Source organism: Homarus americanus, unplaced genomic scaffold, assembly GCF_018991925.1.
Source record: "Homarus americanus isolate GMGI-L3 unplaced genomic scaffold, GMGI_Hamer_2.0 scaffold39155, whole genome shotgun sequence".
NCBI classification, from domain to species: domain Eukaryota; kingdom Metazoa; phylum Arthropoda; class Malacostraca; order Decapoda; family Nephropidae; genus Homarus; species Homarus americanus.
The window spans coordinates 13,687,945-13,713,488 of NW_024737042.1; the positions used below are offsets into that span (position 1 = coordinate 13,687,945).

General features: G+C 38.8%; 1 protein-coding gene across 4 annotated transcripts in view; it reads right to left on the reverse strand.

Moving 5' to 3' along the window:
• Nucleotides 1-25,544, reverse strand: part of LOC121872727 (ATP-dependent RNA helicase has-1-like) — a 163,108-nt gene that overhangs the window by 69,838 nt on the left and 67,726 nt on the right. For all 4 annotated transcript variants that reach the window (XM_042375744.1, XM_042375745.1, XM_042375742.1 and 1 more), the window contains one exon: nucleotides 2,393-2,553. In XM_042375744.1, coding sequence (XP_042231678.1) covers nucleotides 2,393-2,553 — 161 coding nt within the window. The remainder of the gene's footprint in view (nucleotides 1-2,392; nucleotides 2,554-25,544) is intronic.

A 25,544-nucleotide genomic window follows, 5' to 3' on the forward strand; every position in this document is an offset into this window, starting at 1 on the left:
CACTTCAAATTCACATCAGCATCATCATCCAGGAGCCTTCTACATACGCACCTCAAGGTAAGTGTCAATTTCTAAAATTTTTGTTGAAATTAGGCAATTTTCGGTGAGCTGGCACCAATTACCCAAAAACCCATTGAAACAATGGTTTCGGTTAACGAGATTTTCGGTTAACGAGCAACCTGCTGGAACAGATTGTGCCCGTTAACCGAGGGACCACAGTACCTCATAGGTAAAAAATAATGTAATTCAAGACATATTCAGGTCACAAGACCCACTAATCCCCCACCCAACACTGGGTGACCTGACGTTGCATCAGGTCAAGTTAGTAACGTGACCCAATAATCTCTCACCCAACCTTCATCGCAAATGTTAAGACACAATTAGACATTCACACCCGTATCATATCGAACATTTGTTTTTTTAAATATATTTATTTAACCAAAGTTTTAGATAAAGTATTCAGAATTATTTTGATAAAAAAATGGTGTGTCTAACGAAATTAGAACTGATTTTACTGACTCTGGTATCAACATTTCTTACATTGTTTTTATATAGAAGAATGGCATTCCCATCAGTATATCATATAGAAATATTTTGTTTAAGGATATCTTATTGGAAACGTTTGGTAGAGAATTTATTAAGCATCATTATGGTATCAAATTCATCTCCCTATCACAATTAGCCACGCTTGAGCGAGGAAATGGGGGAAGGGGACTGACCACGCAATCCTACCCCCCACATACACCCCTACATCACACACAAACACACCCTCTAACAACCACACACAGACCCCAACACCACTCACACACCCCTAGCAAGGGAACTGAGACACATCTGTGTGTGTGTGTGACTGCATGGTAGCGAGTTAAATATCAGCTGTTGAGGAGTACTTGGCAACACTCATTTCCAATCCATCTCTCTATTCACCCACACCTTTCTTCTTTCTCACTCCATATTTTAAAATATTATGTAGAGTAACGTTGAAGGGATACAACTTTGCTCATTTATACTTATATCTGTACTTACCACAATCTCTCTAAAAATGTTTCAGGTTTTGTGTTTATTCAAGATGTCTTCAGGTCATAGGACCCACTAATCCTCCACCCAAGGAAGGGTAACCTGACATTCCAACTGATCAGTAATATGAGACTGCTAATCCCCCATCCTACCTCCACCTGACAGTGCATCAGGTCAGATCAGTTACACAAGACCCACTAATCCCCCCACAGCTCTATGGGAGTCTTTGCTGTAACACACAGCTTCTTTCATGCCCATATAGTGATATCCCCGGGAATGAGAGATTTCCGGGTAACGAGACGACTCTCTCAAAGCCAGAAAAAATCTCTCATCCCCGGAATTTTCCGGAATTTTCCGGGTAACAAAAAAAAGTTCTCGGAAGTTCCAGAAATTGACCATTACATCATCTTTCAAACCCGGAAAAATATCCCTCATTCCCGAATTTCCCGGGTAACGGAAAAATTTTCTCGGAAGTTCCAGAAATTGAGCATTACATCATCTCTCAAACCCAGAAAAATATCCCTCATCCCCGGAATATTCTGGAATTTTCCGGGTAACGGAAAAATTTTCTCGTAATTTCCAGAAAATGTGTCTGATTTTCATCTCTCAAACCCGGGAAAAAAAAATATATCCCCGGAATTTTCCGGATATCGGGGAAAAAACTCAGAATTTTCTGGAAAATATGCCCCTCGGAAGATCGTTCCCAAAACCGGAATTTTCCGGAAAATTACAGCTTTCGGAACGATTTTCCGAGACAATTTCAATTCCGGGTATCGGAGATTTCCAGGTTTGAGGGATTCTGGCTAAGGGCGATATTAATGTATTTATTTAACCAAACTTTTAGATAAACTATTTTGGATTATTATAGTAAAGATTTCAAGTCTTTAACTTAATTAGAACTGTATTTACAGATTCCAGTATAGTTTAGACTCAAGGAAAGCATCTCCAGCTCCCAGAAACGTTCTGGAGAAGTGGGCTAGTGTGCGTCTGTGCAAGAGGTCTTGTTTAGACACTCGGAAACTTTTCCCAGTAATCGGAAAAGGTTCCGGGGATAAGGAATTTTTTCGGGTTTGAGAAAGTCGTCTTGTTACCCGGAAATCTCTCATCCCCAGAAGTCCTTTGCACCAATTGTTCCGGCTAATGGGGATATCACTGTACTTTGTACTGTACTCAGTGTTTACCACCCTATCGTTTGAGCCTGTTATTCACTCTCCATGCTTTGCTGTTATCCCTTGTTTAACAATAATTTTGCTTAAAGTTAGGTTTTTCAGGAAAACAACCTCATTGTTAAACGAGGGATACCAGTATTCAGTTTCATAAAAAAATACTGTACTTCTCAAATATTAATTTGCTGATTCTGATGTAATTAACTTACCATACAGTAGAGAACAGGTAGACTGAAATGAGACAAAACACCATGGTGAAATTTGACAGAATGGCAGGAATTGAAGAACACAATAATCTTCTTTTTTCTTAATGTCTGCAACACAGTCACGAGCATTGAAATTCTATCGCTGGTGCCCACTGACAAATAGTCTGAAAGAAATAAACAAGAAATCAATAAAAAGAATACAGGAGTGGTAAAGAATTCCTATTTTATAACAAGTATGTATTGGGTAACTTACACACTGTGCTAACAAGTTTACAGGTATAAACCCAGTGTTCCTCATAACCAGTGATGTACAGTACAGAGAACATTACAGGGGGCAGGAGGCCCTTTTTTCCTCAATGAGCCTTCTTGAGGATAAAAGGGCAACTTTTCAAGCATGTGTAATATGACACTGAAAGACAGGAAACCCTGTTCAGAGCTAAGAGGGCAGCTGGGTATGGAGAGTATGGATGAAGTTTTGCATAGAGGCAGGTTGAGATGGTTTGGGCATGTGGACAGAATGGATGAGACCAATTGTGTCATGAGGTGCATGAACCCAAATGTGGATGGGGTAAGCCAAGAATGACATAAGGAGAGATTGTAAGAAATAAGGTAAGAGTTAGGAACCTGACAAGTTAGACTGCAAAAGATTGCGCAGCATGGAGAGCTGTCATCAGGTAACCCACACAAGCAAAATGGCCAAAAAACAACGATGATGATGCTGAACTGATGTGAAAAGTGTTGTGCCATATACAGTGACCCCTCGCTAATCTAACGCTTAAATGGGCCAATCTAACTGCCTTCCATAAGGATCTTCAATTCGGTTAACGAACAAAAATTTGGTTAACGAATTTCTTACGAACCGACCTCAACATGTTTTCGCTTGCACTGGCCGGGCAACCAGCTTTAGTATCAGTCCGCCAATACATTAATCGGTTCTAGGGCTTAAATTCCTAACTATTTTAGTAAATATCAAGAAGTTTATACTATTCAATAATTTTAAAAGTTTAATATTCAATTTTTTAGTCATTTTAACAATTATTGAACATAATTGAAGGTAAAGTGACTAGTTTAAAGCGCAGCATCCAGCCTCTTAACACAGCAAACAGGCGTTAGTCTCTCTGTTTTCACTGGAGGTAACATCTTGCTTGAGACTCTCTTCAACTAAACGCTTTTTTCTGTGTTTCCAAGCAAATTATTGGTCATTTTGAAATATATTTTACATATTGACAATATATAATGCAGTACAGTGTTGATTTAAAGAAAATAATCTTGAAATACACCAAGAGAACTAAAATTTTATGGGTGAAATGGTGCCATGGGGTGACTTCTCTTCCACCCCAATGCCTTCTCTTCTTCCTTCTCCTCCACCCCCATTGTAATTCCCATCATCATCATCATCATCATCCAGGAGCCTTCTACATACACACCTCAAAGTAAGTGAACTTTTCTACCATTTTTGTTGAATTTAGGAAATTTTCGGTGAGCTGGAACCAATTACCCAAAACCCATTGAAACAATGGTTTGGGTTAACGAACTTTTCGGTTAACGAACGACCTTCTGGAACGGATTGAGTTCGTTAACCGAGGGTCACTGTACAGTGCTGTATGCGGCGTCAACGAAAAAAGTGGAGCCGCCAGTGTGTAAACGGCTGAGAAATTTGATGCCGTCAGCATCGGCGTAAACGATTTCATAAATTGACGCCGTTAGCGTCAGCGTCAACAACTAGCGTCAACGAGTTTTCAGTGACGTACAAATGCAGCCCCGAAATGCGTATTCTCCTGTGTATGGGAGTAACATATGCAAAATCAAAAAAATATAAATTCATTTTTCATCATTTATTATGATTTACGGGTATATTATATAATTTTAATTATTCATTTGTTCCCCCGCAAGAATACTAGCATCTCAAAATGCTTGTCACTCATTCTGCTGAATGTTCTCCATGGACGTCCTTGTCCATGGAGAACATGTGCTCCACGGCAGCACTAGAGGGGATGGGGGTGTTGTATTTGATGAACAACTCCCTCATGGCCTTGTTGGGGAAAGTGTCCTTGTCGAAAATCGGGCGTCGGGCGAGGCAAAACTTTTCCTAGTCATCTTTATAACAAGATACAGTAATTGAAAATCGAACTTGGAAAATTTGAACATTTTAGAAGTTGACGAACAAATTGACGCTTGGGTGAAAAGTTAACTGCGTCACCTGCCCAAAAAATTAATGGCGTCAGCATTAACAAAAAGTTCCCGCCGTTCATTGACAGCGTTAAATTAACGGCATCAACGTACAACACTGGCCATATAGCATTGAGTCATTGGCTTCAGTGAACTTAAATAAGAATGGTGAGGTGGATGTGCAATGGTAGCAGCATGACTTTTTTTTTAAGGGGATTAGCCAACCTGGGCACAGGTCACTGACCCACATCGGGGCCGGGGGGAATAATGTAAACCCTTGATTACTCAGCAATCAATATCTCGGAATTTTATAATTCAGCATGTATATGGTCTCAGAATTTATTATAAAATAATTTGGGAAATGTCGAGTTATATAAAATTATCTGGGAAAATCTCAGCATATTTGGCCAAGTGGGTAACACTCGCCGCGCTGCATTCCACGCTTGGTTAGTCTGGTGTTTGTTATTGTTGTGGTCGGGTGTGTGCTGGCTCACTCCACCCAGTACATGGATGTGGGAAGGGAGGGTGCTGTAGTACCCCAATATTTTGGGTATAAAGTACAGCTGCTCCTTGACTTACGGCGGGGTTAGGGACCCATATCCAGGTCGTAAGTCGAATTGGTCGTAAGTCGAAAATGCTTAAATAATACATAGAAAATCTAAAATGGGTGCCTCTTTTTCTTCTCAGCACCACAAAACTCTCACTTTTAAGCTTGCCAGCCATTTTAAAGTGAATTACAAACGAAAATTTTGTCAGCACACAGCGCAATCACTAACGTTGGGACTCGAAAATACGTAATTTGACAAAATTTTGGTACGACTGAGGCGGTCGTATGTCCGGGTGGTCGTAGGTCAAGTATGTCGTAAGTCGAGGAGTAGTTGTACTATACATTGCACCACAGAGTATCTAGGGCACCAAAATTAATATTCAACACTCACTGGTAAAATCTGGTTCCTGCGGTACTAGCCCAGTAACACCCAACAGCCTCCCCCATTCATGTCAGGCCAGCCACTGTAAGCAGAACGTCTCCACTATTAAGGTAAATCCAATGACATAGACTATTTCATTTACAGTGCAATTGATTTTATCAGAATTCCAACTGTTTGAATCTTCCCGGTATCCCAACTATGTCCCCTTTGGTAAAAATTCTAATTCAGTCCAACAATACGAAAGCAACTTAAGTCATTTCTTCATATGTCTGACACCAGTAGTGACATACCCACTTTATAAACAATACTTGCTATGATAATCTATAAAACTGATACATAGCATATCATAAAATACACTAGCACATATTTTATGTAAAAAAAAGATAAAAATAAAATAAAATAAAATCTTCCACACTCAAACCATCATCTAAGCGATGCCACAGTTCAACCAGGCAGTCAACCAGCTGACTGAGACTATTGTATGTGTGTGTGTGTGTGTGCCATGACATCACATGGGAGGGAGGGAGGCGGGTGAGTCAACCACGCAGGACAGCTCACTGAGTGGCCTTAACATGCGTTCACCTTCCACACACACACACACACACACACACACACACACACATACTCTGTTTTCTTATTTTATAGTTTTATATTATATTTTCTTTATTTATAACCCACATTAGAACATTTAAATTTTTACTCTTTTGCTCTGTAATAGAGAAAATAGTTTTACTGTACAAGAGTGGACTATAAAATCCTGAGTGATATAAGTTACATGCTTATTTACAAATTATATGTAGAGAAAACAATTATTTTAGTTAAAATTTATTCTTTATTTTGTATAAGCGACCAAATTACAGTACAGTAGAACGTCGATATAATACAAGATACATTCCAAGAGAGGTCGCTTTAAACCAAATTCGCAGTAAATCGAAGTGTTGTTTCAATGGAATAATTTAGTTTGGTATTTGAGAGAAACACAAAATACTAAAAAGACCGAGAGTCTACCCGGATGCACCTCAGCCCATCTCCTAGAATAAACAAAACATTGTTTTTTGTAGTATTATGTTAAAACAAACACTCATAAATCAACACAGCTAAAATTATGGGACGTGAAATGGTCTGTTTACTAGCGATCAGCTGATGTGAAGATTGGGGAGAGGGGGGGGAGGCGAGGTGATATGTTTGACAGTTGATGCCAAGGTCTAGTGCTTATTTATTTATCTGTCCTTAAGAGTGCCTTTAAGGTTTTCTCTTATAAAATGTCACTGAACTGACATGTTCCAATTAATTTTATTACATAGGGATAAAAAAAATTATCTTGTGCAAAATATATGACATTTATATTCAAAATATTCGGTCTTGGAAGGATTATAGCAATGCAAATTATATTCTCCTAACTTTAGTCTGTGATATTTTATAAGATAAAAACTGCAAGCCTAAAACCACCAAACCATGACTGGGAAAATGGGGGAGGGGGAGGGAGGGGAGGGAAGTGACAGTGACATGATGTGGAAAGTGTGAGGGTGAAGGTGTGGAATATGAGGGTGTTGTGGAGTGAGAGGCTGTGGAATATGAGAGGGTGGTGTGTGGATGTGTAGAAATGAGGGTGGTGTGCAGTTGAGGGTGGAGTGTGGGTGTGTGCAGTGTGATGGTGGTGTGTGGGAGTGGACATGTGGAGTGTAAGAGAGAGGTGGGTGTGTGTGTGTGTGTGTGTGCCAGGCCTATTGTCCCCCCTGCACACTCACATAAGTTGTTCACCTTTATCACCTGCTCTTAACTATCACAGCTCATTCTTACTGCTGCCTCATTAAGCAACACTTGAAACAATCCCTGTTCACATTTACACCGTAACTACAGCTTAACCACACAACGGCCAGACAAGCACAGAGAGCAGCGGATCTCCGTACCTGGTCGGTCACTGCTGAGTCCTGAAATGAGAGCGACAGCTCCCTATGGTCCCGACCAACCCATACTAGGTCCATACGCGTCCAGAACAAGGACGGTCCCTGCCCGAGACACGAGAGTGGCGGCTTCCTTTACCAGGAACCGCTTGTACACGTCCAGGGCAAGGACAGTCTCAAATTTGGAAACCAGTAGCATGATAGTTATTTGAAGACCAAAATTCTGACCTTGCTCTGAAAAAGGATAAATTAAAAGCCAAAGAGCATTTAGCCATAAAATATATATTTTCTCTAACCAACAACCCATCAAAAAGGCTACTTTGGACATTTTGGACTCATCTCTTTATTCCCCCCTGGAATATCCAAATTTCCCCCAGGGGGAATTCCCCCCGGTTGGGAACTCCTGTTCTAACGCGTTCTGTACTCCAGGCGCCTTTCCATGTCTTCCTCAGTCAGGTGTGGCTTCTTTGTGGGTATATGGGCATGGCGGTCAATGCTGTGGTGTCTGTTTCTGATTGCCTGTGGTGTGCAAGCCAATCCAAGTTCTTGTTGGATGCTGGGGGGCAGTGGTAAATGGTCTGTTTTGGATGGTAGCTGCTATTGCTCTCTCCTGTGCAGGGGTTGTGCAGCGATGCCGCCCGGCTCCAAGCTGGTGCAGGATCTGTCCTGTATTATCGTGGCGCTTTATCCATAAGGCTATGGCGTGCTTGGAAACACCAAGCCGCCTAGCAATCGCACCATTGCTCAGGCCTTCTCCATGAAGTGCTATGATTGTTGTGCGTGTTCTCTCTGAGGTCTTCATAATGACTGACACAGCTATTACTGGAGTATGGCCTATTACAACTCCTGCTGTTTGCTCTGATTATCTGCCCTTTGCAGATCGAAACTGCTCCGTTTTTAACAGATTCATTACATTCTTTTAAACGAGCACACTTCCTCTGGCAAAATTCTTTGCTACACTGTGTTAAATAACACTGACAATGTTTTTGCTTTGTGAATTTTACTACCAGTTACCCTCAGTTAACCCCCTATTCATCTCATATATTGTGACATATTAAAGAGATATAGCTCGTTTCTTAACTCACATATTTCCGGTAGCTCAATTCCCTCTGCGTAATATTGTATAACTTTCCTACGTTACAAATGTTTTGTAAAAAAAATTTCTGGTTGAGGTCTTTTATTATGCCACTTCTCATCACTTTCTCAGATACAGTGGTCCCTCGGTTAACAAACACAATTCGTTCCAGAAGGTCGTTCGTTAACCAAAAATTTCATTAACCGAAACTATTGTTTCAATGGGATTTTGGGTAATTGGTTCCAGCTCACCGAAAATTACATACAAACTAAAAATAAATGCAGTAAAATACAGTGGGGTATGCTATAACGAACGTAATTGGTTCCAGAACCTCGTTCATTATAGCATTCGTTCGTTATAGGATTAATCCGTTCCAGGCCCCCAAATACAACCACTTAACACTGAAAAAATTCTGTGGAAAATGTAAAAAATACGGTACTTTATCTTACCTTAGTGTTGTTCAGCATGCAGGACAGGAGGCAGAGGGGGAGGGGGGAGGAGGGGGAGGAGAGAATTATTGAGAAGAGGTGGAAGGAGAGGAGTCATCCTTCCTAGCCCTCTTTGGTGACTGTCTCACAGGCACTTTGTCTGTATGTTCTTTTGTTATCTTTGTAAAGAAGGTATCCAGGGTTGGCTGCTTCAACCTTGATTTCTGGACCTTCCAAAAGTAGTTCATAACATTGTCATTGAACACACTGATGGCCTTTTGCACAGAACCAACATCAGGATGATAATCCTCAGCAAGCTTGGACAGTTTGCTCCAGCAAAAGAACGCATCCTTGAGATCTTTGGCTGGAATGATGCGGCTTTCCTCCTTGTCCTCCTCCTCCCCTGACTCCTCAGAAGTTAAGCTCCGCTTCAGTGTCTCGTTTTCCTCTTTGTGAAGCTCAAGCAGCTCCTCAGTGGACAATTCCTTACTGTGCTCTTCCACCAACTCCTCAACATCATCATCATCCACTTCCAGGCCCATGGAATTGCCCAGAGCCACAATTTCATGAACAACAGCCTCTTCTTCTAACTCTTCGAAGCCTTCAAAGTCTCTTTGAAGGACACATTCAGGCCACAATGGCCTCCAAGCAGCACAAAGACACCTCACAGTAACCTCTTTCCAGGCTGAGGTAATTAAAAAAACAGCATCTGCTATATTGAAGTGACTCTTCCAAAATTCCTTCAAGCTAACATCACTGGAAGAAGTGGACACAAAACATTTTCTAAACAGTGCCTTTGTGTACAGCTTCTTAAAGTTAGAAATTACCTGTTGATCCATGGGCTGGATGAGAGGTGTTGTGTTGGGTGGCAAGAAGTGCACAGTGATGAAGTTCAACTCCTCTGGCAATTCAACCATCAAATTAGGAGGGTGGGCTGGTGCATTGTCCATCACCAACAAAGCTTTTAGTGGAAGATTATTCTCCCTGAGGTATTCCCGAACACTGGGTCCAAACACCTCAATCACCCACTCAGAGAATAAATTCCTGGTCACCCAAGCCTTTGGGTTTGACCGCCACATAACACCAAGGCGGGTCTTCCTAGTGTTTTTTAAAGCTCTGGGGTTTTCTGCATGGTACACAAGGAGTGGCTTTATTTTGCAGTCACCAGAAGCATTAGCACAAAGAAGGAGGGTAAGCCTGTCTTTCATTGGCTTATGGCCAGGGACAGAAGTTTCCTCCTTGGTAATGTATGTACGGCGAGGCATTTTTTTCCAAAATAGTCCAGTTTCATCACAGTTGAATACCTGCTGAGAAACAAAGCCTCCCTCTTTAATAATATTCAAAAAAATGTCATGGTGTTCCTTAGCTGCTTCCTTATCGGCACTAGCAGCATCACCATGTCTCACAACACTATGTATTTTATTTCTCCTTCTGAAACCAGTAAACCACCCCTTGGTACCCATAAACACTGGCACATCACTATCACTTGCACTGGGAGTCTTGGCTTTAAGGTCCTCAAACAATTGTCTGGCCTTCTCACAAATTATAGCTTCACTAATGCTATCACCTGCCATTTCTTTCTCCTTTATCCACACTAAGAGTAAATTTTCCATCTCCTCAATCACATTACACCTTGCTTTGCTAAGTCTAGAGATTCCCTTAGCCACTTGCACTGTTTTCAACTCCTCTTTATTCTTTAAAATCGTACATATAGTCGATTTAGCCATCCCATACTCATCACTAAGTTTCGCAATGCTTGTTCCATCCTCACGTTTCTTTATGATTTCTTTCTTAGTTTCAAGAGTTATGAGCTTTCTCACTCGCTTTGGACGATTCATTGTCACAATTGTACACTTGTATAACAAAATATTTATACAAATAACTCTATTTCCACATCAAAAGACGAAATTTCAACAATAACAGTGGTGCACTGGCTACACAATGAGACAAAGATGGCGCCTGACGCTCTTGTTGTGGGTCGCGGTACAACAATATTCATGCGCCAGGCGAAATAGTCCCGTATTCATCCGCGTTCGTTGTAGGAGTTGCGTTCGTTATAACTTCTCAATTTTATAGGTAAAACAGTTAGATTATATGAATATTACGTGAAGCCAGGATCGATTCGTTATAGCATACCCCTGCACCCACTGCACTTGTATGTCTCGGCTTATAAGAGGAATTTGAACATTAAAAAATCTGCCCAAAGTTAGGGGTCGTCTTAATCACCAAGTATAAAATTCTTACCTCTTAAATATTGTGATGTTCAAGGGAGTGGAAACATAGTAAGCCACTCACAAGTCCTACCACTAATTATTTTATACTGAAACTTCGTTTGGCAATCTGAATTCAAATTAAGATTACGGTATATTAAAATAATAAAAATGTATTATAAACCTGTCTAACATACCGTAAAGAACATTATACCCTGTAATAAACACAGCTATCATCACACCTCCCCGCCCCCAACATGATGAGAGACAAGGAAAGTGACCGCAAGATTGGGCTATTTATAGCCGTGGAGGTGGTCAGTAATGCATATCGGTATATTTACTGATAATAATACTTATCTCCTATAAATAATTAATTTAAAATTTATTTTTACAAAGGAATATTCAGTAAATGACTGCATTAATTCTTGAAACTACCGACAGTTAAATACAGATCTTAAGTGGCGTCACTAGTGTTTACACTACACCAGCTGGTAACATTTGATGCCATTACTTGAAGTGAATTGGCCTTATTTTAAGTAACTAACCATAAATAAATACAAAAAGTAAAAAAATATCAAAAGTGAGAAATAATATACTGTATGTATGTAGTGTTGTCAAAGTTAGAGGAACAATTCAAACTGCAATTGTGTGTAAATGGGCAGGAAAGTCAGGTCAGCGCTGAACCTGGGACTTGGTCACAATTTTGTGATGCCATATGGCAGCAGGGTCTACCATTAGACAACACATTATGCTTCCAATATCTTCCCAGGCGGTAGTATCTACCTGTTTGGTAGCTGCCTACTACCTACACACAATTTTAGTAATATTACTTTGATACATGATAAATTAGACAAACAATGAAAATAAACATCAAATTTAATTACCAAGACACTTCCCATTGGCAGCTGTAAGAAAGGGGGAGATGGGCTATTTTATCCGTCTTTGTGTCTGGAATGATAATACCATATTTACTGATCATAATTTATCTCCTATAAATAATTAATTTAAAATTTATTTTTACATAGAATATTCAGTAAATGACTTTTAAATAAATAAACAAATAATTAGGTAAATCTATTTCAAGTAAATGGAAAAAAAGCAAACAAATGTTATTTACCACGACCCTTCCCTCTGGCTCAGGGTGAGATGGAGATAAAGAAAGGCTATTTATAGCCCGTCTTTTCAAGGACCAGTACCTAAAAAAATAATTCAAAAATATATATATATATATATATATATATATATATATATATATATATATATATATATATATATATATATATATATATATATGTTTGTGTAATAAATGTATGTAGTAAGTACGTGCCGTAATCTTTTTCACTCAAATCCTAATGAAACACCACAATTAGAATACGGTGGTAGCTGTTGGTAGCTGTTGTATAAACAGTGGGAACACAGTCCCACCACCGAGACGAGGGAACACTCCCACCACCGATCGTCTCGTGCGAAGCAAGCGTATAAATTAAAGAAAATACTTGCAGTGTGTTTAATATGTTACAGTATATTATAAATAAATAAATAAACAAATAAATCGGTAAATCCATTTCAAGTAAATGGAAAAATTTTACTCGACACAGACATTAGTTCCAGTTACCGGTAAATAGCAGACGCTTCAGTGACGTCACTAGTGTTTACACTACACCAGCAGGTAACATTTGATGACATTACTTGAAGTGAATTGGCCTTATTTTAAAAAACCAAGGATGGTTGGTAAAGGACTACTGAGTCAGTGGGTAAGTGCCACATTTGGGGTACTGGTCTTATACAGCGAATAGAGCTCAAAAGCTACTTTTTAAATGGAAATTTGGGGGGGCCGTCTTATGCACCCCGACGCCTTATAGGCCGAGATATACGGGCACTTTGAGGTGTGCATGTAGAAGGCTCCTGGTTGATGATGATGGGAACTAGAAGTGGGGTGGAGGAGAAGGGAGAAGAGAAGGCAGTGGGGTGGAAGAGAAGTCACCCCATGTTTCATGCCGCCATTTCACCCATAAAATTTTAAGTTCATTTGGTGTAATTCAAGATTAAATCAGCACTGCACTGCACTATGTATTGTCAATATGTAAAATATATTTCAGAATGACCAATAATTGTTCTGTAAAAACGTAAAAGTAGTTTATGTTCAAGAGAGTCTCAAGCAAGATGCTTCCTCCACTGAGCAGAGACACAAACTGACACCATTCTGGGTGAGTCAAGTGGCTGTTTGGCTCGCTAACAACTAGTTCCCTGTACTTCAATTATGTTAAATAATTGTTAAAATGACTAAAAATTTTAATATAAAACTTGGAAAATTATTGAATAGTACAACCTTCTTGATATTTACTCAAATGGTAACGAATTTAAGCCCTAAAACCGATTACTGTATTGGTGGACTAATACTTCAGCTGGTGAGCAGGCGAAAACATGTTGACACGATTTCGTAAGGATTTCGTAAACCGAATTTTTGTTTGTTAATCGAGTTGAAGATTCTTTTGGAAGGTAATTCGTTAACGAAATTTCGTCTAACGGCGTTCATTAACTGAGGATCACTGTAGTGGTTATAATCATAGTATTACAATTTAGTTGTATCTCATAGTATGCAAAATTCCTCTGGCACCTCAGTTTCTCAGTGCCTGCCATTCCTACCGTATGTGGGTGATTAAACGTAGTACTATGGTGTAGTACAGCAAGATCTTGTATTTTATAGTAATATAGACGGGAAAAATTGCACCAAATTTAATTAGCCAAATGCAAATACATAAACTAATGGGAAAAATAACAATATAGACTGGCCACCCACATCAACCTCTGATTTTCCCATCTATAACCTCCAAATGATACAAATTCTGCCTTTTGTGACCTGATTGTGCTTTCCGAAACTAGTTTTAGGCCTTCCTCAAGTAACTTAATCTACGCTGCCCCTACGCCAGTACTTGGCAAACTTAACTCCTTATGATAGTCCTTCTCCTTTTCCTTATTTGGCCGCTTAGGTGGGTCTGTCCCACCCCCACCAGCACCAGTAGGACCCCCAGTAGAGGTAGAGGCCATTACCTTACTAGACAGGTGGTAGCACCACCAAAAAAAAGCACACAATAGTAGCCCGGCGGTCACTAGGATGGCGCGGGCTACAACGCGATAGTCAGTTCTGCTATAGCTAATAGTTGTGTTCTTGTAAAACCTTGCGTTCTAGAAATTAGCTAACAGAAATAACAGGGCTTTTGGAGAAAATAGGGTTAGGTGCAAATTACTCAAATCGAAAAAAAAATTGTAGTTAGCCAAACACAAAGAATAGCACAGTCTAAATAAATGTTACATTCATATCTAATAATGAAAGCATACAGTAAATATTACACCTTACCTTGAAAAAATATGAATATAACTTGATGGGGAGAAGGTTGATGTTGAGTTGAGGAGTCATGCAGACAGGATTTGACAGTTGTCATCGTCATCATCATCAGGTGCAGTTTTGGTTGCATGGGAGGGACGAAAAAACGTCTAATTCGAAGTGGATGGCTGTGGTTCAGTGTCTTCAGTCTGCTTCTTGGGGTTAACTTAAAAAGACGTCTAATGTTTGCTGCTTTGCCGTCTTTCTTCTTTCAAAAAAAGCTGTTTATAAGGTGCCAAAAAGATTTAACACCACGAACTGCAATCCTGCTCCTTTCTGCATTGTAGTCATTGTCTTCAGAGCTGCAACTGCTTATCAATTTCCTCAGGATAGAAGACAAATTAAAATTTGGTCTAAGGTGTAGCCTTCTTCCTGAATCAATTTCTTTACAGTGGGAGGAAATGCCCGGGCACTTGTAAATCGGCACTTCCTGCTTCACCACATAACTTTACATTATAAACGCATAGCAGTTCTTAAAACCAAAACCATCCACTACTAGCACTAAAGGCAACACATCATCAGGATTTTCAGCTTTTTCTTTAGGTCCTCATATATTGATAAGGCTTTCTCTTTAATGGTGAGGAAGCTGGTCCCAGATCGCTTTTTGTTTGATCTTCTATCAAACACTTAGAAGCCATTCCATCTCCTCAAGTTCCTTTGGCCGTGATCTCACACTTTTGCTAGCACTCAAGGTTTTCCAGCAATACAGCTTGCTTTAATCTTTGCTGCATTGTCTCTAATGGTGCGTAAAGTAGACTCCTTTATTCCGTTGCATGCACAATATCACATGTTCTTTCCTTATTTTCAAAACGGCTTGACAACATCAAGCTTTTCTTCAAGTGTTATAGCCTTTCTTTATGATCACCGCCGGAAATCGATCCAGACGCTTCCCTGAGATATTCTTCTTTTCCATAGTCACAAAATTGGAGAAACAGTAATAAAAAATCACTGAGGGCGGCAAAAACTTCCCACTTGTTTCAAACTGATGGTATTGATGTAAACAGATGGGTGTAAAACGCTACGTATTTTGTTTTTCTCTCTTATTTAAAATTTTACAATTTACATATACTGTACAAGTATACTGTATACATAAATATTGCATAAATTATTTCGGCAATTCTTCACAAACAAAACATATAAATCAATTGAACATGTGATGTCGAACGTGAACTGGAAACACTGCATTACCGGCAAGCCACAACAACTGTTAGAGTGGAATGCATTACAGCAAAGCGCGTTAGCGTTTTACAAATATTGTTCTTCTATTCATCAATCGCGTTACAGTCAATTAGCGTTGACAAAACACACGTTATAGCAGAACTCACTGTAGTTGCATTCTTGTAAACCTCTTTTATGTTCACCACTGGCAATTTGAACACCAGAGCGGCGAAACATTCTACTTACCTTGTCTTTCCATATTCACCAGCTAACACAACAAAATTGGAAAAACAGCGAAAATGGAAGAGCAATCGACAGAAACCGCGAATTCAACTGATCCGCGATGTAAACAGAGGGCTGGTGTAAACCATTATTATTCCTCCCTGCAAACATTCTATTTACTTATTCTTTTCATACAGTATTAATGGGTAACAGCTAAATTTGGAGAAAAATAAAAGATTACAGAGTACCTCTCAAAAACACTTCACAAACAAGACCACGAATCAATTGAACATGTGATGTCAAACGTGAACTGTAAACATTACATAACCCGGCGGACCATGCTCAAAACGTTGAGGATGGAATCAAACATTGAGGATGGAATCGTGTTACAGCCAACATTCGTATGCAAAAGTTCACATTTACAAACAGCGTTCCTTATTCTTCAATCACGTTGCACCAATTCAGCTGACAAAACCGGCGTTGTAACAGAAATGACTAACTGGTATGAGGGCTGTGACGTCATTCAAGACGGTGGCCAGCATTCAGCTTGCTGGATCTCGCGTTCAGCTGGCTGGATCTCACGCTCAGCTGGTTGGATCTCGCAAAATTCACAATATTTTACGCCAAATATAGGACTTGGTTACATTAGGTAGGGCTCACTGAAATTCAAAAACGCAAAATGAAATCGAAATATGAGATCTTACTGTATATAATGCTATGACATTATCTGGTTTTAGTGCTTTGGTTTATACTGTATATGTATTCTGATAATTTCTCTGTGGTTACTACACATGATATAAGGAATAACAGCACATTAGTTTTACAATGAATCATACAATCAGCGGTACCAACCCTATCAATACATGGTGTCAGTCTCACAGTGTTCGTTGTGACAGCCATTGCATGCAGAGGTGCAGAATAATTTTATGCTGACTGTACAGCATACTCTCGATTCGGAATCATTATACTAACTCTTGATTTAGCGGAAGGCATTATTTGTTCATTATTTTTAGCTCGATTTAGTGAACTAGTACACTAAATGAGATTAATTCCATTAATACACTCACACCTACGGAGACACCTCAGACACATGATACAGTAAAACCTACTTCAGCCTAAGGTGAATGTACTAAATGTATAGAAACTATAAATAATGATATAAAGCAATACGGTACTGGAAAATCTGAGCAAATGGCGATAAAATCAGTTCAAACATTTCTGCTCCGGCCTGAAGACAAGGTTCCCAACTTTCTGAAAGATTGCAGCATCTTCACAAGGTTGGGAAGGCCAATAGTAAAGTTTTTATGAGCTGGGTCTATTTATAATTACTCTGCAAACATAAATATTTCTTTAAATGTACATACAGTAACAAATCAATGTAACTCGAACTGCGCTAATGAGATGAGGGGTGATTAGTCAGATGGCGAGGTGGTGAGGTGACATGAGACACTTACACAACACACATATTAACAGCACTACTAAACCACTGTCTTATAACATTTTACTTTATAATTTCTATTTTAAAATTAATTCATACATGATGGCTTGATTTGACTACTGCGATTACACAACTGATAAGTGAATAAACTAGGGCATATGGAGAGCAAAACAGCATTACCCGCTTTACGCGGTTTCACTTTCTGTGATTTCTCATATACGGGTGCCTCGCCAGAACCAAACTTTCACTTTCCGCAGGTCATCTACCCATATCACGTAGTATAATTTTTTTTTATTTAGCTCATAAAATTCATACACATTACCCAGCCAGAATATAATTTACATTGCTGGATTTCCTACAATTTGATGATCATTTTGAATATAAACATCATAGATTTTGCATTAGACATACAAATTTTAGATCTAATGTTTACTCTGAGTAAATATGTTATCTTTTTGAGCAAAATATATGACATTTATATTCAAAATATTCCTGGTCTTACAAGGAATCCAGCAATGTCAATTATATTATCCTAACTTTAGTCTGAGGTATTATTTATTACTAAAAGTTAAATATTCTGGTTTTCCCTCACATTTATCTGGTAGGGAGGGTTGGTGGGGTGGGGGGAGGGAGGACCAACCGACCATCTTGCCTGATTGGAAGAGGGGGAGGCAAGTTGGGGTACTTTGATTGACAGATAGTGTCGTGAAGAATATTTTTTTTTATTAACTGAAGATATTTGTTTTAGCTCATAAAATTCATACAAATGACTGGACCAGAATATAATTTACATTGCTGGAATTCTTACAATATGATGATCATTTTGAATATAAACATCATGGATTTTATTAGACATACAATTTGATGATCATTTTGAATATAAACATCATAGATTTTGCATTAGACATACAAATTTTAGATCTAATGTTTACTCTGAGTAAATATGTTATCTTTTGTGCAAAATATATGACATTTATATTCAAAATATTCCTGGTCTTACAAGGAATCCAGCAATGTCAATTATATTATCCTAACTTTAGTCTGAGGTATTATTTATTACTAAAAAGGTAAATATTCTGGTTTCTCCCAAACATTTATCTGGTAGGGAGGGTTGGTGGGGGGTGGAGGGGAGGGAGGAACCGACCGACCATCTGGCGCGGTTGGAAGAGGGGGGGAGGCAAGGTGGGGTACTTTGATTGACAGATAGTGTCGTGAAGAATATTTTTTTTTTTTATTAACTGAAGATATTTGTTTTAGCTCATAAAATTCATACAAATTACTCGACCAGAATATAATTTACGTTGCTGGAATTCTTACAATACGATGATCATTTTGAATATAAACATCATGGATTTTGCATTAGACATACAAATTTTAGATCTAGAGTAATAATTTGGTTTACGCAAAGCAAGTATTTTATCTTTTGTGCAAAATAGATGAAATTTACATTCAAAATATTCCCTGACCTGCAAGGAATCCAGAAATGTCAATTATATTATCCTAACTTTAGTCTGAGGTATTATTTATTACTAAACGTTAAAATCTAGTGTTTCACCCAATCATTTCTCAAGAGAGGTAGGGGCCAGTGAGCTGGGAAGAGGAGGGGGGGGGGATTTGAGTCCATTATTTGAATGGACATTAACCTGGCGACTGTATTTCTCTTAAATATTAATTGTGTGAGCATACCATCATAAAATTTAGATGTTATTTTAACTACAACATAGGTATTGTGTCGGAAAAAGTGGAGTTTGGGGTTCGGGCCATTCTCGATTGGAATTAATCCCTTATGTTCTGTTGTTCCATTTATGCGGATTTCACTTAACGCGGTACCCTGTAGGTTCAATTGACCGCGTAAATCGGGGTACTACTGTATACACTATACAATAGTGATGTGTCACAAAGCTTGAAACTGCAACCACAATGCATAAATTATCTAACCTGTACTCATATGTACAGTAGAACGTCGATTTAAAGCAATTCAATTTAAGATTATTGATTCAAGGCGACACCCACAATTAAGGACAATGTTTTAATTTAAAGCAAATCTTTCATATTTTGCGCGAGTCAATCTGGTGCATCATATTTAAAATTTGGAGCCTAATGGTTCTCTGGGCACGCTACACTGTCCTAAGGGCAAAAGCTGTACTGCATGTACTCAAAAATAATGTACAGTGGTCCTTAATTAAAAGCGCCTCGGTTTCTGAATTTGGGTTAACGAGTTACCTTCCATAAGATTCTTAACTTCGGTTAACGAGCAATCCCTCGATTAACGAGTTTTTTACAAGCCGACCTCAACATGTTTTCGCTTGCATTTGGCGGTCCACCAGCTGTAGTATTAGTCCGCCAATACAGTAATCAGTTTTAGGGCTTAAATTCCTTACTATTTTAGTAAATATCAAGAAGTTTATACTATTCAATAATTTTAAAAGTTTAATATTAATATTTTTTAGTCATTTTAACAATTATTGAACATAATTAATGCAGGTTGTGCCTCTAGTCCGGCAACCTGGGACCTGGCCGGTGCAGACAATGATACCTTTTTCCTGGATAGATAGTGACTTGTGCTTATGCTTGGAAGCACTAGCACCACTTTCTCTGCATCATGTTCTCTTTGAAGACATATTGAAGGGTTAAATGTCGTATAGTAGCTTCTCAAATTTCGTGAGTTTTTAATTCAACGTATTTTATTGGAACACACGCAAAAAAAAATAAATAAAAATTTTGAAGGCGGAAACTTGAATTTCGACGGGTTTGAACGGCCCGCCAACGTGCAGACGACGTGCATAATCGTGTAAACAGCGTCATTTCTCTTATGTACAAAAGATTCATTATTGTTTATTACTGAATGTCTTTTTTATTGAATTAATGTTTATGTGTGCAAAATGAGCAATACAATTCATTAATAATACGTAGAATATTAAAACACGAGGAAATGACACAGCATTGTTTTCGTTGATTACAAAACCAGTGACTGACTGGTTCTACATATAAAAGTGAAGAAAATAAGACCTTGGTTGTAGCTGTAGTAAAATTAATATGGTTGTTTTAAGTAATGTTATTTAATGTTAATAAATGGAACAATAGAAGTAGCTAACGATAATGGTAAAGAAAAAAGAGAGATTGCGTATGTAAGTGCGCATGCGCTACGTTATTATACCAACCTCCTCCTGAACCCTCCTCCCCACCGGAATATCAACAAGTTCTCGCCAGAAGTTACAATTTCATTTAGGAAAGGAACGGAACCAGTGTTAAACAGAGGTGAACAGTGGTGAACAGTGCTTAAGTCAGTGAGAACAACTCAACAGTGACAGTCGTACCCAAGTTAACCTTCACACAGTGAGGTCCCAGGTACCCAGTGATAACGGCCAGTGAGACCCAACAACAACCAGCGATGTGTTAATCCGTCTACGATAGGAAGGCCTAAGACCACACCTCACTCATATAACACCATCTGTGAGGGAATTACTACACCACATGTCCCTCATAACACCATCTGTGAGGGAATTACTACACCACGTCAAGTCCCTCATCACACCATCTGTGAGGGAATTACTACACCACTTGTCCCTCATAACACCATCTGTGAGGGAATTACTACACCACGTCAGGCCCCTCATAACACCATCTGTGAGGGAATTACTACACCACGTGAGGCCCCTCATAACATCATCTGTGAGGTAATTACTACACCATGTGAGGTCCCTCATAACACCATCTGTGAGGTAATTACTACACCACGTGAGGTCCCTCATAACACCATCTGTGAAGGAATTACTACACCACGTGAGGCCCCTCATAACACCATCTGCGAGGGAATTACTACACCACGCCAGGTCCCTCATAACACCATCTAAGGGAACTACTACACCACTTGAGTTCCTCCTAACATCATCTGGGAGGGAGTTACTACACTACGAGTTTGCTGTTCAACACCTACATTAATCTGTATGTTCACTGTATGTTCCTTTACCTTTCTCTAATGAAGGCTTTTGTTAAACCACCAATGTATGTAATAAGTCATTTTATGTCAATGTATATTTTTCAGCCTTAGGGCTGCAGAATTTTTCAATAAACTTAGATTAATTATTATTATTATCATTAATTAAACCCATTAGTATTATATCGTCATTACTTTACATAAGAACATGAAAGCAACACTTATTTACTGTTCATATATATTTTAATTAATGTTTCTGAATTTGTTTTTATTGAATTAATGTATGTGTGCAAAATTAACAATACAATTTATTAATAATACGTGGAATATTAGAGGAGACGAGACGGCTGCCGGCATTGTTTATGTTAAAGCTTACGAAACCAGTGACTGATTGGTTCGACATATAAAACTGAAGAAAATAAGACCCTGATTTTAGCTGTAGTAAAATTAATGTAAAAAAAATAATATGGTTGTTTGAAGTACCTGTAATGTTATTTAATGTTAATAAATGGAACAATATACTGTAAGTAGCTAACCATTAATGGTAAAAAAAAGTGAGTGCGCGTATGTAAGTGCGCACATGTGAAAACATATCGTCATTACTCTACATAAGAATATGAAAGCAACACTTATTTACTGCTCATATATATTGAAGGGTTAAATGTTGTACTCTGTATAGACAAGCAGAGAGAGAGAGAGAGAGAGCAGCCGAACTGCCGGATGTAAACAAACCTTAATTTCCCGCGGCTTTGTTGTTGTTTTTTTTACGAGGATTAGCCCACCCGGGCATAGGTCACTGACCCACATTGGAGCCTGAGGGGCAAAAATTTAATACTCCTGTAATAATAATAATAATTCAGATAAGTAAAAAAAAAAAGAAAAAAAAGCTGCCTATCTACCTATTGGACAAACTAAAATCGTTCCGGACCACAGGAGTTTCCGGACCACAGAATGCCGGACTAGAGAGGTACAACCTGTACAAAAACTAGTTTTATCTGGCGCCGACCTGCCAACACAGCATACAGGCGTCAGTCTTTGTGTCTTTTCAGTGGAGGTAACATCTTGCTTAAGACTCTCTTCAACTAAACGCTTTTTTTCTGTGTTTGCAAGCAAATTATTGGTCATTTTAAAATTTATTTTACATATTGACACTATATAATGCAGTGCAGTGTTGATTTAAAGAAAATAATCTTGAATTACACCAAGAGAACTAAAATTTTATCAGTGAAATGGCCCCATGGGGTGACTTCTCTTCCACCCCAATGCCTTCTCTTCTCCTTTCTCCTCCACCCCCATTCTAATTCCCATCATCATCATCCAGGAGCCTTCTACATACATACCTCAAAGTAAGTGTACTTTTCTACCCTTTTTGTTGAATTTAGGCAATTTTTGGTGAGCTGGAACCAATTACCCAAAAACCCATTGAAACAATGGTTTCGGTTAACGAGCAACCTTCTAGAGCAATTGTTATAGTTAACGAAGAATTTCTCGCTAAATGATTACTAAAAAATTTCTAATGCAAACTATAGCATGATTATATTCAAATTAATTCAAATTAATCACTATCTTATAAGAATTCCAAAAATGTAAATTATATTCTCCCCAGTCACTTCTGTGACATTTTACTGTATAAACAAAAACCCAATCTAAAGGACATAAATAAACAAATAAATACTTCACCAAACCTTCCACCAACTGTCAAACATGTCACTGCTCCCCCCCCATCTTGCCAGCCAGGGTTGGGTAGTTATAGGCTTACAGTTTTTATCTTATATAATATCACAGACTAAAGTTAGCAGAATATAATTTGCATTGCCGGAATCTTTGCAAGACAGCGAATAATTTGAATATAAAAGTCATATATTTTGCACAAGAGATAAAAATTTTAGCCTTTTGTAATAAAATTAATTAGAACATGTCAGTTCAGTGACATTTTATAAGAGAAAAACTTAAAAGTCACTCTTAAGGACAGATAAATAAATAAGCACTAGACCTTGGCATCAACTGTCAAACATATCACCTCACCTTTCCCCCCCCACAAATCTTCCCATCAGCTGATCGCTAGTAAACAGACCATTTCACGTCCCATAATTTTAGCTGTGTTGATTTATGAGTGTTTGTTTTAACATAATACTACAAAAAACAATGTTTTGTTTATTCTAGGAGATGGGCTGAGGTGCATCTGGGTAGACTCTCAGTCTTTTTAGTATTTTGTGTTTCTCTCAAGTACCAAACTAAATTATTCCATTGAAACAACACTTCGATTTACTGCGAATTCGGTTTAAAGCGACCTCTCTTGGAATGTATCTCGTGTTATATCGAAGTTCTACTGTACTGTAATTTGGTCGCTTATACAAAATAAAGAATAAATTTTAACAAAAATAATTGTTTTCTCTACATATAATTTGATAGGCTCATCGCTGATTTAGTGAATGCAGGTTTCGGTGATGTAGAGGTAAATCTGTTGCCAGTTGGTCAACTTATTGCTGCTTTACATATACTGTACAGTAGTTGAAACTGACTATTATCTAACTCCTATCTGTCAGGAGCACGACCTGGAATATTATTACCCCTTATTGAAGGCATCCTTAATGTATGAGGAAATAGTAACACACATTCCACTAAAATCACAGAAAAAAGTTTAATGCATGGCATTTGGAACCATTTCCATTGAAGGCAAATGATGATCTTTTTCATTCTTAACAGACAAACAGAACTAATTGTGGTTTCAGAAGATTTTTTGGTAGTTGCTGTGACTTTTTCTTTATGGAGTATAGCCCACCTGGGCACAGGTCATCGACCCACAATGGGGCCTAGGGGGCAAAAAAAAACAGTAAAAAGAAATTAAAAATAGAATACAAAAAGATTATATTAGTCTACACCACGAAGATGCCGGAAAATCAGCTTTTAGAAGCGAGACAGACCGTATGAGTATGGAAACACAGAAGGTAAAGCATTCCACAGTTTCGCCGTTTGAGGAAAGAAAGATGTACTATAATGGGTTATTCTAGTGTGACTGACATCCAGAGAAACGGTGGGCACTGCGGACAAGACGAGTGGGCACTGAGGGTAAGTGTTACGAGCCCACGACCTTACCGGCGGTACACAGGATGCCAAATCCACTGAACATTGCCCATTAAAGTACCTGTAAAAGAGAGAGAGTGAAGCAACACTGCGGCGAAGAGAAAGGGAAGAAAGAGTATCAATGAAAGGAGTCGAGTTAATAAGACGAAATGTCTTTGATTCCACCCTATCTAACAGTTGGACAAAAGAAGAGCCACCCCATATATGAGAGCAGTACTCCATGTTAGGACGAATGAATCCCTTATAAACGTGAAGCAACTGCTCAGGAGTGAAGTAGCTACGGTATCTGTACAACAGTCCCAGCTTTCAGGAGGCAGTTTTAGCAATGTTATGGATGTGTGGTTTCCATGACATCCTGAAATGTGTTTGGTGGGAGATCATCTAATTTGGAAAGTGTAATTGGCAAATACTGTGTTTTCTTATCACTGAATTTAACCAAGTTTCTACCTCCCCATTCGGAGATGCTGCACAGATCCGCATTAATAGATGAAATGATATCAGCTCTAGAAACAGATCTAGTTTGAGAATTAGGGGAAGGGGAAAATGAGAAGAGTGAAGAGTAGAATCATCAATGTAAGAATGGATAGAATTAGTCATAGTGTGAAGTAAATCATTGATAAAGATAAGGTAGAGAGTAGGTAAAAGAACAGAACCCTGTGGGACACCACTATTGGTAGAGAAAGAGCGAGAGATTGACCCCTCGACAACAACTGCCATGGATCGGTTCTCAAGGAAGCTAGAAATTAGAGAACAAATTGGGGGAGAGAAACCATAAGAGGGAAGTTTAGAAAGCAAAGACTTGTGCCATACCCTGTCAAATGCTTTGGAGATGTCGAGGGCCATGACGAAAGTTCCCCATAATCCCGAAGAGAGGATGACCAAAGATGGGTGCAGTCGTAGAGCAGATCACCAGTAGATCTAGCCTGGCGATAGCCATACTGGTGATCCGACAAAAGAGAAAGGTGTTCAAGGCGATGGAGAAAATGAAAGCTAAAGATAGTTTCGAAAATCTTAGAGAGGGATGAAGTTCAGGCAATGGGGCGATAGTTAGAGGGATTGGAATGGTCACCCTTCTTCGGGATGGGCTGAACCGAGGCATGCTTCCAGGAAGAAAGAAAAGTTTGGGTATTGAGGCAAAGGCAAAAGAGGCGAGCAAGCACAGGGGCCAGAATTTCAGCACACTCCCTCAGAACACGAGGGGGTATTCTGTCCGGTC